At 51.5% G+C, this 11,727-nt stretch overlaps 1 protein-coding gene across 1 annotated transcript in view; it reads left to right on the top strand.

The window, feature by feature from the left end:
- Positions 1 to 4,479: 4,479 nt before the first annotated feature.
- smyd1a (SET and MYND domain containing 1a) overlaps positions 4,480 to 11,727 on the top strand; it is a 29,354-nt gene continuing 22,106 nt past the window's right edge. The window contains 1 exon segment of the mRNA XM_079256747.1: positions 4,480 to 4,739. Coding sequence (XP_079112873.1) covers positions 4,603 to 4,739 — 137 coding nt within the window. The 5' untranslated portion in view covers positions 4,480 to 4,602.

Here is an 11,727-nt window from a genome sequence, read left to right as displayed (position 1 = left end):
GCTCAGACTTTTTACCATTTTTTTTAAAAAAGGAGCATAACCTTGTAACATCAAGTTAACTTGAAGTCTTTTGGTGGTTTAATGAAGGGGCTGTGGTTCAGAGGGTCACAGGTTTCATTTCTGGTACTGCATCATGTAAAATAGCAGCGCTTCTCCTCATGGTTACACTTATGCTCAGAAAACCATGGTTTCAAGCTTCTACATCTGTTGTTGCTACTTCACTCATTCAAATATTAAACTCTCCAGCTCATTCTGATATGTGTACTTTTGCACTATTTATAACCTCTCGTGGGCTCACCATCTGCGGGAGGAGCCGTAGGGGTCGGGTGCAGTGTGAGCTGGGCGGCAGCAAGAGGCGGGGACCCTGGTGGTCCGATCCCCGGCTGCAGAAGCTGGCTCTAGAGACGTGGAACGTCACCTCTCTGGTGGGGAAGGAGCCTGAGCTTGTGCGCGAGGTTGAGCGGTTCCGACTAGATATAGTTGGACTCACCTCGACGCATGGCTTGGGCTCTGGAACCAGAACCCTCGAGAGGGGCTGGACCTTCTTCCACTCTGGAGTTGCTCATGGTGAGAGGCGCCGAGCAGGTGTGGGCGCTCTCATCAGCCCCCAGCTTGGTGCCTGCACGTTGGGGTTTACCCCAGTGGATGAAAGGGTAGTTTCCCTCCGCCTCCGGGTGGGGGGACGGGTCCTGACTGTTGTCTGTGCTTATGCACCGAACAGCAGTTCAGAGTACCCACCCTTTCTGGAGTCCTTGGAGGGAGTGCTGGAGGGTGCTCCTTCTGGGGACTCCATTGTTCTGCTGGGGGACTTCAATGCTCACGTGGGCAATGACAGTGAGACCTGGAGGGGAGTGATTGGGAGGCATGGTCCCCCCCCTCTGAACCCAAATGGTGTTTTGTTATTGGACTTCTGTGCTCGTCATGGATTGTCTATAACGAACACCATGTTCCAGCATAAGAGTGTCCATATGTACACCTGGGATCAGGATTCCCTGGGCCGCAGTTCGATGATCGATTTTGTAGTCGTATCGTCGGACCTGCGGCCACATGCCTTGGACACTCAGGTGAAGAGGGGGGCGGAGCTTCAACTGATCACCACCTGGTGGTGAGTTGGCTCAGATGGTGGGGGAGAAAGCCGGTCAGATCTGGCAGGCCGAAACGTGTTGTGAGGGTCTGCTGGGAACGTCTGGCTGAGTCCCCTGTCAGAGCGAGCTTCAACTCCCACCTTCAGCAGAGCTTCGAACATGTCCCGGGTGAGGCGGGGGACATTGAGTCCGAATGGGCTGTGTTCCGTGCCTCTATTGCTGAGGCGGCCAGCCGGAGCTGTGGCTGCAAGGTCGTTGGTGCCTGTCGTGGCGGTAATCCCAGGACTCGTTGGTGGACACCAGCAGTGAGGGATGCTGTCAAGCTGAAGAAGGAGTCCTATCAGGCCTTCTTGGCCTGTGGGACTCTGGAGGCAGCTGATGGGTACCGACGGGCTAAGCGGCATGCGGCTTCGGCCGTTGCCGAGGCAAAAACTCGGGCATGGGAGGAGTTCGGCGAGGCCATGGAGAAAGACTTCCGGACGGCTTCGAGGAGATTCTGGTCCACCATCCGGCGGTTCAGCGGGGGGAAGCAGTGCTCCATCAATACTGTGTACAGTGGAGATGGGGAGCTGCTGACCTCAACTTGGGATGTTGTGGGTCGGTGGAGGGAATACTTCGAAGACCTCCTCAATCCTACCAACACGGCTTCCCATGAGGGAGCAGAGCTGGCGGACTCAGGGGTGGACTCTCCTATCTCTGGGGCTGAAGTCGCTGAGGTGGTCAAAAAGCTCCTTGGCGGCAAGGCCCCGGGGGTGGATGAGATCCGCCCGGAGTTCCTTAAGGCTCTGGATGCTGTGGGGCTGTCCTGGCTGACACGCCTCTGCAGCATCGCGTGGACATCGGGGGCAGTACCGCTGGATTGGCAGACTGGGGTGGTGGTCCCCCTTTTTAAGAAGGGGGACCGGAGGGTATGTTCCAATTACAGGGGAATCACACTCCTCAGCCTCCCTGGTAAGGTCTATTCAGGGGTCCTGGAGAGGAGGGTCCGCCGGATAGTCGAATCCCGGATTGAGGAGGAGCAGTGTGGTTTTCGTCCTGGTCGCGGAACAGTGGACCAGCTCTATACCCTCTTTGGGGTCCTGGAGGGGGCATGGGAGTTTGCCCAACCAGTCTACATGTGCTTTGTGGACCTGGAGAAGGCATTCGACCGTGTCCCCCGGGGGCTCCTGTGGGGGGTACTCCGGGAGTATGGGGTACCGGACCCCCTTGTACGAGCTGTCCGGTCCCTGTACGACAGGTGTCAGAGCTTGGTCTGCATTGCCGGTAGTAAGTCGGATTCGTTTCCGGTGAGGGTTGGACTCCGCCAAGGCTGCCCTTTATCACAGATTCTGTTCATAACTTATATGGACAGAATTTCTAGGCGCAGCCGAGGGGTTGAGGGGATCCGACTTGGTGGCCTCAGGATTGGGTCCCTGCTTTTTGCAGATGACGTGGTCCTGTTGGCTTCGTCTGGTCGTGATCTCCAGCTCTCGCTTGAGCGATTCGCGGCCGAGTGTGAAGCGGCTGGGATGAGAATCAGCACCTCAAAATCTGAGACCATGGTCCTCAGCCGGAATAGGGTGGATTGCCCTCTCCGGGTCGGGAGTCAGGTCCTGCCTCAAGTGGAGGAGTTTAAATATCTCGGGGTCTTGTTCACGAGTGAGAGAAGGATGGAGCGTGAGATCGACAGACGGATCGGTGCGGCGTCTGCAGTAATGCAGGCTCTGCGCCGGTCTGTCGTGGTGAAGAAGGAGCTGAGCCAGAAGGCGAAGCTCTCGATTTATCAGTCGATCTACGTTCCTACCCTCACCTATGGTCATGAGCTGTGGGTCGTGACCGAAAGAACGAGATCTCGTATACAGGCGGCTGAAATGAGTTTCCTCCGCAGGGTGGCCGGGCTCTCCCTTAGAGATAGGGTGAGGAGCTCGGTCATCCGGGAGGAGATCAGAGTAGAGCCGCTGCTCCTTCGCATCGAGAGGAACCAGTTGAGGTGGCTCGGGCATCTGGTCAGGATGCCTCCTGGACCTCCCTGGTGAGGTGTTCCAGGCACGTCCCTCTGGGAGGAGACCCCGGGGAAGACCCAGGACACGCTGGAGGGATTACATCTCTCGGCTGGCCTGGGAACGCCTCGGGATCCCCCCCGCAGAGTTGGCAAATGTGGCTGGGGAGAGGGAAGTCTGGGCTTCCCTGCTTAGGCTGCTGCCCCCGCGACCAGACTCCGGATAAGCGGCAGAAGATGGATGGATGGATGGATGAAGGGGCTGTGGTTCAGAGGGTCACAGGTTTCATTTCTGGTACTGCATCATGTAAAATAGCAGCGCTTCTCCTCATGGTTACACTTATGCTCAGAAAACCATGGTTTCAAGCTTCTACATCTGTTGTTGCTACTTCACTCATTCAAATATTAAACTCTCCAGCTCATTCTGATATGTGTACTTTTGCACTATTTATAACTATCTTTAGCTTCTTCACAGCAGTTTTCAACCTTTTAGTAATCCTGATGATTACACGCTGATGGAAGTTCTAGAAAGGCATTTCTATGCCAACAGCAAAACTCTTCAGTAGTCCTGCCAGTACCTTGAACATCCTCTTTTTAATAGTGAATTTTGACCTTTTTCCACACATGTATATGTGTGCAAACTGGTGGCCTAGTGGTTATGAGAATGAGCTTTTGCGCTGGATGTTGTAGATTTGAATCCTAAAAGTAACATTTCACCAAATACTTCTGCAAATACAACTTTCACCTTCTTCCACATATTCTTCAAGAAATTATTTCTCTCTCTCTGCAATTTTCATCACTTCAAAAAAAGTTTTTTTTTTTTTTTTTAATTTCTTTTACACTTTATCAGATTGGAAAAAATGCTGCACATCCGCCAGCTGCTGGAATGTGCTGCCTTCAGCTTTTTTGCATTATACATCTGTAATTACACATTATCCCATTCACACTTGCTGTTACATAACAGCAAAATTTCTAGTTATTATTATTGTTGTTATCAATAATAATAAATATCAAAACAGAGCCCAGCATAACATATTTGATAAAGCATTCTGTATTACTCTGTTGAATGCAGCCTGATTCTGATTATTATTATTATTAACCATAATAATGATGATGATAATAATAATAATAATAAAAATAACAATAATAATAATAATGACAATAGTAATGATAATGATAATAATAATAATAATGGTATGGACAGTACCACTGTATCCTGTCATATCTCTGACAGACAGACGCAGCTGTTAGAGACTAAAATACCCGGGAGGAACGACCCAAACAAGGGACGACACCTACTACCATGACGCCCCCTCACCCCCCCCCCTCCTTCTCCCTCAGGTTTCTTCCCACTCTGGGAAGGTGGTACAAGCCCTAGAGAGGGCAAATTTATTTTTGGCTTCAGTAATAGTCAGACTGAGGAGGGGGCAGGGGGGGCGAGCGAGGGGCTGGTGAATGTTTTGTGAGAATTTCATTAGCAGTGTGCACTGCCTGTCCCACCTTCTGTCCTCTGCCTCCTGGTTCGGTTAGGCTGCTACGATGACCGTTGGGAACATGGAGAAGGCTCAGCTCTTTGATGCTGGGCAGAAAGGTCGAGGCCTGAGGGCCACCAAAGGGCTCAGAACAGGGGAAGTGGTCTTCGCAGAAGCCAGTTACTCTGCAGTGGTCTTCGACAGGTAAGCTGGCAGGTAGAGAAGCTGCTTCTGCAGAGATTGCTGCCACTCTGCAGCAGAGCCGTGGACTTGCTCAACCCTCTCTGACCTCACATGTGGACTGCAGAACGGCGTCACATCAGCAGTGCTGTGGGAGTGTAATGTGAACTTGACCATGACGTTCTTCTGGATTCAGTTGTCCAGATCAAGGATGTTTTATCGTTGCAATCAGACTTATTTCTGGTCATTTCTTATTAAATTCACAGAGAAATTCTCACATGCACTTTTTTTCTTTAGGTTTCTGGCAAGACCAGAAATCCTAGAAAACAGCTGTTTGTGCAGAAAGTAGCAAAAAGTAGTTTGCAGAAAGTAGTTTTCCTTACGGAGGTTTGTGACGGCAATCTGGTGTATCAGGTGACGAATTCCCTGTTTGGTTTAAATCTGGAAATAACAGACCTGTCCCAGATTGTCTGTTTTCTAACTCAGCCGAATCAACAAGGCCTGAACCAGTAGGTCGAAGCTGGAGTGGTCACCACAGTGCTGATCCAACTACACAATGTAAAAACTACTTGGGACAACAGAAACTTCACTGATTATCTCTAAAGGAAGTGTGTATCTGATGCACCTTCGTTTTTTCATTACCTGGAAATGAAGCCACAGGTGGCAGGCCTGTATAAATACTGTTGTGAGGAACTTCAGGAAACTCGATCCTGCTTCAGGTTTTCCCAGTCATGCTGAAAACCCCATGACAGAAGAACCAAAGCAGCGTGCAGCAGCAGCAGGTGAACGTGACAAAAAGACAGCTCTGTGGACAAACGCCACGCGGACGGAGGATGATGTGGAAAAGCTGAATGCAGGTGGTGGGAGACAAAGCTGCAGGTTCACTGTGAGATCTACAAAAACAGACTGAGCATGTCTGCAGATCTGGTTGCTGAAAAACAGCAGCAACGCTCGAGCCTGGTGTGCTGTTGTCAGTCAGTCGGTGGTCTGGAAGCCGGACATGATGCGTCCCTGTCCACTTAGAGAGACAATCACCATGGCAACCTGGATGGGATCATCTGAAAACCACCTTTACGGTCTTTCACTGCCCTGCCAAAAGGGTTTGTCCAGAATGTTTTCGGATCCGTGCCCTCCAATATTTTACAGAACGTCTCTGCTTTCAGACGTCTTCCATCAGACCATCTTCCATCAGACCGTCGTCCATCAGACCGTCGTCCATCAGACCGTCTTCCATCAGACCGTCGTCCATCAGACCGTCGTCCATCAGACCGTCTTCCATCAGACCGTCTTCCATCAGACCGTCGTCCATCAGACGTCTTCCATCAGACCGTCGTCCATCAGACCGTCGTCCATCAGACGTCTTCCATCAGACTGTCTTCCATCAGACCGTCTTCAATCAGACCATCTTCCATCAGACCATCTTCCATCAGACATCTTCCATCAGACGTCTTCCATCAGACCGTCTTCCATCAGACCGTCGTCCATCAGACGTCTTCCATCAGACCGTCTTCCATCAGACCGTCTTCCATCAGACGTCTTCCATCAGACCGTCGTCCATCAGACCGTCGTCCATCAGACCGTCTTCCATCAGACCATCTTCCATCAGACCGTCTTCCATCAGACGTCTTCCATCAGACCGTCTTCCATCAGACCGTCGTCCATCAGACCGTCTTCCATCAGACCGTCGTCCATCAGACGTCTTCCATCAGACGTCTTCCATCAGACCGTCTTCCATCAGACCGTCGTCCATCAGACGTCTTCCATCAGACGTCTTCCATCAGACCGTCTTCCATCAGACCGTCTTCCATCAGACGTCTTCCATCAGACCGTCTTCCATCAGACCATCTTCCATCAGACGTCTTCCATCAGACGTCTTCCATCAGACCGTCTTCCATCAGACCGTCTTCCATCAGACCATCTTCCATCAGACCATCTTCCATCAGACGTCTTCCATCAGACGTCTTCCGTCAGACGTCTTCCATCAGACGTCTTCCATCAGACCGTCGTCCATCAGACCGTCGTCCATCAGACCGTCGTCCATCAGACGTCTTCCATCAGACCGTCTTCCATCAGACCGTCTTCCATCAGACGTCTTCCATCAGACCGTCGTCCATCAGACCGTCTTCCATCAGACCATCTTCCATCAGACCGTCTTCCATCAGACGTCTTCCATCAGACCGTCGTCCATCAGACCGTCTTCCATCAGACCATCTTCCATCAGACCGTCTTCCATCAGACGTCTTCCATCAGACGTCTTCCATCAGACCGTCGTCCATCAGACCGTCTTCCATCAGACCGTCGTCCATCAGACGTCTTCCATCAGACGTCTTCCATCAGACCGTCTTCCATCAGACCGTCTTCCATCAGACCGTCGTCCATCAGACGTCTTCCATCAGACGTCTTCCATCAGACCGTCTTCCATCAGACCGTCTTCCATCAGACCATCTTCCATCAGACCATCTTCCATCAGACGTCTTCCATCAGACGTCTTCCATCAGACCGTCTTCCATCAGACCGTCGTCCATCAGACGTCTTCCATCAGACCGTCGTCCATCAGACCGTCGTCCATCAGACGTCTTCCATCAGACCGTCTTCCATCAGACCGTCTTCCATCAGACGTCGTCCATCAGACCGTCGTCCATCAGACCGTCTTCCATCAGACCGTCTTCCATCAGACCGTCTTCCATCAGACGTCTTCCATCAGACGTCTTCCATCAGACCGTCGTCCATCAGACCGTCTTCCATCAGACCGTCGTCCATCAGACCGTCTTCCATCAGACCGTCTTCCATCAGACGTCTTCCATCAGACCGTCTTCCATCAGACGTCTTCCATCAGACCGTCTTCCATCAGACGTCTTCCATCAGACCGTCTTCCATCAGACCGTCTTCCATCAGACCGTCTTCCATCAGACGTCTTCCATCAGACCGTCGTCCATCAGACGTCTTCCATCAGACGTCTTCCATCAGACCGTCGTCCATCAGACGTCTTCCATCAGACGTCTTCCATCAGACCATCTTTCATCAGACGTCTTCCATCAGACCATCTTCCGTCAGACGTCTTCCATCAGACCATCTTTCATCAGACGTCTTCCATCAGACCGTCTTCCATCAGACGTCTTCCATCAGACCGTCTTCCATCAGACCGTCTTCCATCAGACCATCTTCCATCAGACGTCTTCCATCAGACCGTCTTCCATCAGACCGTCGTCCATCAGACCGTCGTCCATCAGACGTCTTCCATCAGACGTCTTCCATCAGACGTCTTCCATCAGACCGTCGTCCATCAGACCGTCGTCCATCAGACCATCTTCCATCAGACGTCGTCCATCAGACGTCTTCCATCAGACCATCTTCCATCAGACCATCTTCCATCAGACCATCGTCCATCAGACCATCTTCCATCAGACCATCTTCCGTCAGACGTCTTCCATCAGACCATCTTTCATCGTCTTCCATCAGACCATCTTCCGTCAGACGTCTTCCATCAGACCGTCTTCCATCAGACGTCTTCCATCAGACCATCTTCCATCAGACGTCTTCCATCAGACCGTCTTCCATCAGACCGTCTTCCATCAGACGTCTTCCATCAGACCGTCTTCCATCAGACGTCTTCCATCAGACCGTCTTCCATCAGACGTCTTCCATCAGACCGTCGTCCATCAGACGTCTTCCATCAGACGTCTTCCATCAGACGTCTTCCATCAGACCGTCGTCCATCAGACGTCTTCCATCAGACGTCTTCCATCAGACGTCTTCCATCAGACCATCTTTCATCAGACGTCTTCCATCAGACCATCTTCCATCAGACCATCTTCCATCAGACCATCTTCCATCAGACCATCTTCCGTCAGACGTCTTCCATCAGACCATCTTTCATCGTCTTCCATCAGACCATCTTCCGTCAGACGTCTTCCATCAGACCGTCTTCCATCAGACCGTCTTCCATCAGACGTCTTCCATCAGACCATCTTCCATCAGACGTCTTCCATCAGACCATCTTCCATCAGACGTCTTCCATCAGACCGTCTTCCATCAGACCGTCTTCCATCAGACCGTCTTCCATCAGACGTCTTCCATCAGACCGTCGTCCATCAGACGTCTTCCATCAGACGTCTTCCATCAGACCGTCGTCCATCAGACGTCTTCCATCAGACGTCTTCCATCAGACGTCTTCCATCAGACCATCTTTCATCAGACGTCTTCCATCAGACCATCTTCCGTCAGACGTCTTCCATCAGACCATCTTTCATCAGACGTCTTCCATCAGACCGTCTTCCATCAGACGTCTTCCATCAGACGTCTTCCATCAGACCGTCTTCCATCAGACGTCTTCCATCAGACCGTCTTCCATCAGACCGTCGTCCATCAGACGTCTTCCATCAGACGTCTTCCGTCAGACCATCTTCCATCAGACGTCTTCCGTCAGACCATCTTTCATCAGACCATCTTTCATCAGACGTCTTCCTTCAGACGTCTTCCGTCAGACCGTCTTCCGTCAGACCGTCGTCCATCAGACCGTCGTCCATCAGACCATCTTCCGTCAGACGTCGTCCATCAGACGTCTTCCATCAGACCATCTTCCATCAGACCATCTTCCATCAGACCATCTTCCATCAGACCATCGTCCATCAGACCATCTTCCATCAGACCATCTTCCGTCAGACGTCTTCCATCAGACCATCTTTCATCGTCTTCCATCAGACCATCTTCCGTCAGACGTCTTCCATCAGACCGTCTTCCATCAGACGTCTTCCATCAGACCATCTTCCATCAGACGTCTTCCATCAGACCGTCTTCCATCAGACGTCTTCCATCAGACCGTCTTCCATCAGACGTCTTCCATCAGACCGTCTTCCATCAGACGTCTTCCATCAGACCGTCGTCCATCAGACGTCTTCCATCAGACGTCTTCCATCAGACGTCTTCCATCAGACCGTCGTCCATCAGACGTCTTCCATCAGACGTCTTCCATCAGACGTCTTCCATCAGACCATCTTTCATCAGACGTCTTCCATCAGACCATCTTCCATCAGACCATCTTCCATCAGACCATCTTCCATCAGACCATCTTCCGTCAGACGTCTTCCATCAGACCATCTTTCATCGTCTTCCATCAGACCATCTTCCGTCAGACGTCTTCCATCAGACCGTCTTCCATCAGACCGTCTTCCATCAGACGTCTTCCATCAGACCGTCTTCCATCAGACGTCTTCCATCAGACCATCTTCCATCAGACGTCTTCCATCAGACCGTCTTCCATCAGACGTCTTCCATCAGACCGTCTTCCATCAGACGTCTTCCATCAGACCGTCGTCCATCAGACGTCTTCCATCAGACGTCTTCCATCAGACGTCTTCCATCAGACCGTCGTCCATCAGACGTCTTCCATCAGACGTCTTCCATCAGACGTCTTCCATCAGACCATCTTTCATCAGACGTCTTCCATCAGACCATCTTCCGTCAGACGTCTTCCATCAGACCATCTTTCATCAGACGTCTTCCATCAGACCATCTTTCATCAGACGTCTTCCATCAGACCGTCTTCCATCAGACGTCTTCCATCAGACCGTCTTCCATCAGACCGTCGTCCATCAGACGTCTTCCATCAGACGTCTTCCGTCAGACCATCTTCCATCAGACGTCTTCCGTCAGACCATCTTTCATCAGACCATCTTTCATCAGACGTCTTCCTTCAGACGTCTTCCGTCAGACCGTCTTCCGTCAGACCATCTTCCGTCAGACCATCTTCCATCAGACGTCTTCCGTCAGACCATCTTTCATCAGACGTCGTCCATCAGACGTCTTCCATCAGACCGTCTTCCATCAGACGTCTTCCATCAGACCGTCTTCCATCAGACGTCTTCCATCAGACCGTCTTCCATCAGACGTCTTCCATCAGGCCGTCTTCCGTCAGACCGTCGTCCGTCAGACCGTCGTCCGTCAGACCGTCGTCCGTCAGACCGTCTTCCATCAGACCGTCTTCCATCAGACGTCTTCCATCAGACCGTCTTCCATCAGACGTCTTCCATCAGACCGTCTTTCATCAGACCGTCTTCCATCAGACGTCTTCCATCAGACGTCTTCCATCAGACCATCTTCCATCAGACCATCTTCCATCAGACCGTCGTCCATCAGACGTCTTCCATCAGACCATCTTCCATCAGACGTCTTCCACCAGACCGTCGTCCATCAGACCGTCGTCCATCAGACCATCTTCCATCAGACGTCTTCCATCAGACCATCTTCCATCAGACGTCTTCCATCAGACCGTCTTTCATCAGACCGTCTTCCATCAGACCGTCTTCCACCAGACCGTCGTCCATCAGACCATCTTCCATCAGACGTCTTCCATCAGACCGTCTTTCATCAGACCGTCTTCCATCAGACCATCTTCCATCAGACGTCTTCCATCAGACGTCTTCCATCAGACCATCTTCCGTCAGACCGTCTTCCGTCAGACCGTCGTCCGTCAGACCGTCTTCCGTCAGACCGTCTTCCATCAGATGTCTTCCGTCAGACCGTCTTCCATCAGACGTCTTCCGTCAGACCGTCTTCCGTCAGACCGTCTTCCATCAGACCGTCTTCCATCAGACGTCTTCCATCAGACCATCTTCCGTCAGACCATCTTTCATCAGACCGTCTTCCATCAGACCGTCTTCCACCAGACCGTCGTCCATCAGACGTCTTCCATCAGACCATCTTCCATCAGACGTCTTCCATCAGACGTCTTCCATCAGACGTCTTCCATCAGACCGTCTTCCATCAGACCGTCTTTCATCAGACCGTCGTCCATCAGACGTCTTCCATCAGACCATCTTCCATCAGACGTCTTCCATCAGACGTCTTCCATCAGACGTCTTCCATCAGACCGTCTTCCATCAGACCATCTTCCGTCAGACGTCTTCCATCAGACCGTCTTTCATCAGACCGTCTTTCATCAGACCGTCTTCCATCAGACCGTCGTCCATCAGACGTCTTCCATCAGACCATCTTCCATCAGACGTCGTCCATC

Source organism: Telmatherina bonti (genome assembly GCF_933228915.1).
Source record: "Telmatherina bonti genome assembly, chromosome: 17".
NCBI lineage: Eukaryota > Metazoa > Chordata > Actinopteri > Atheriniformes > Telmatherinidae > Telmatherina > Telmatherina bonti.
The sequence above is the reverse complement of the archived record's forward strand: the minus strand, read 5'-3'. Positions and strand labels throughout refer to the sequence as shown.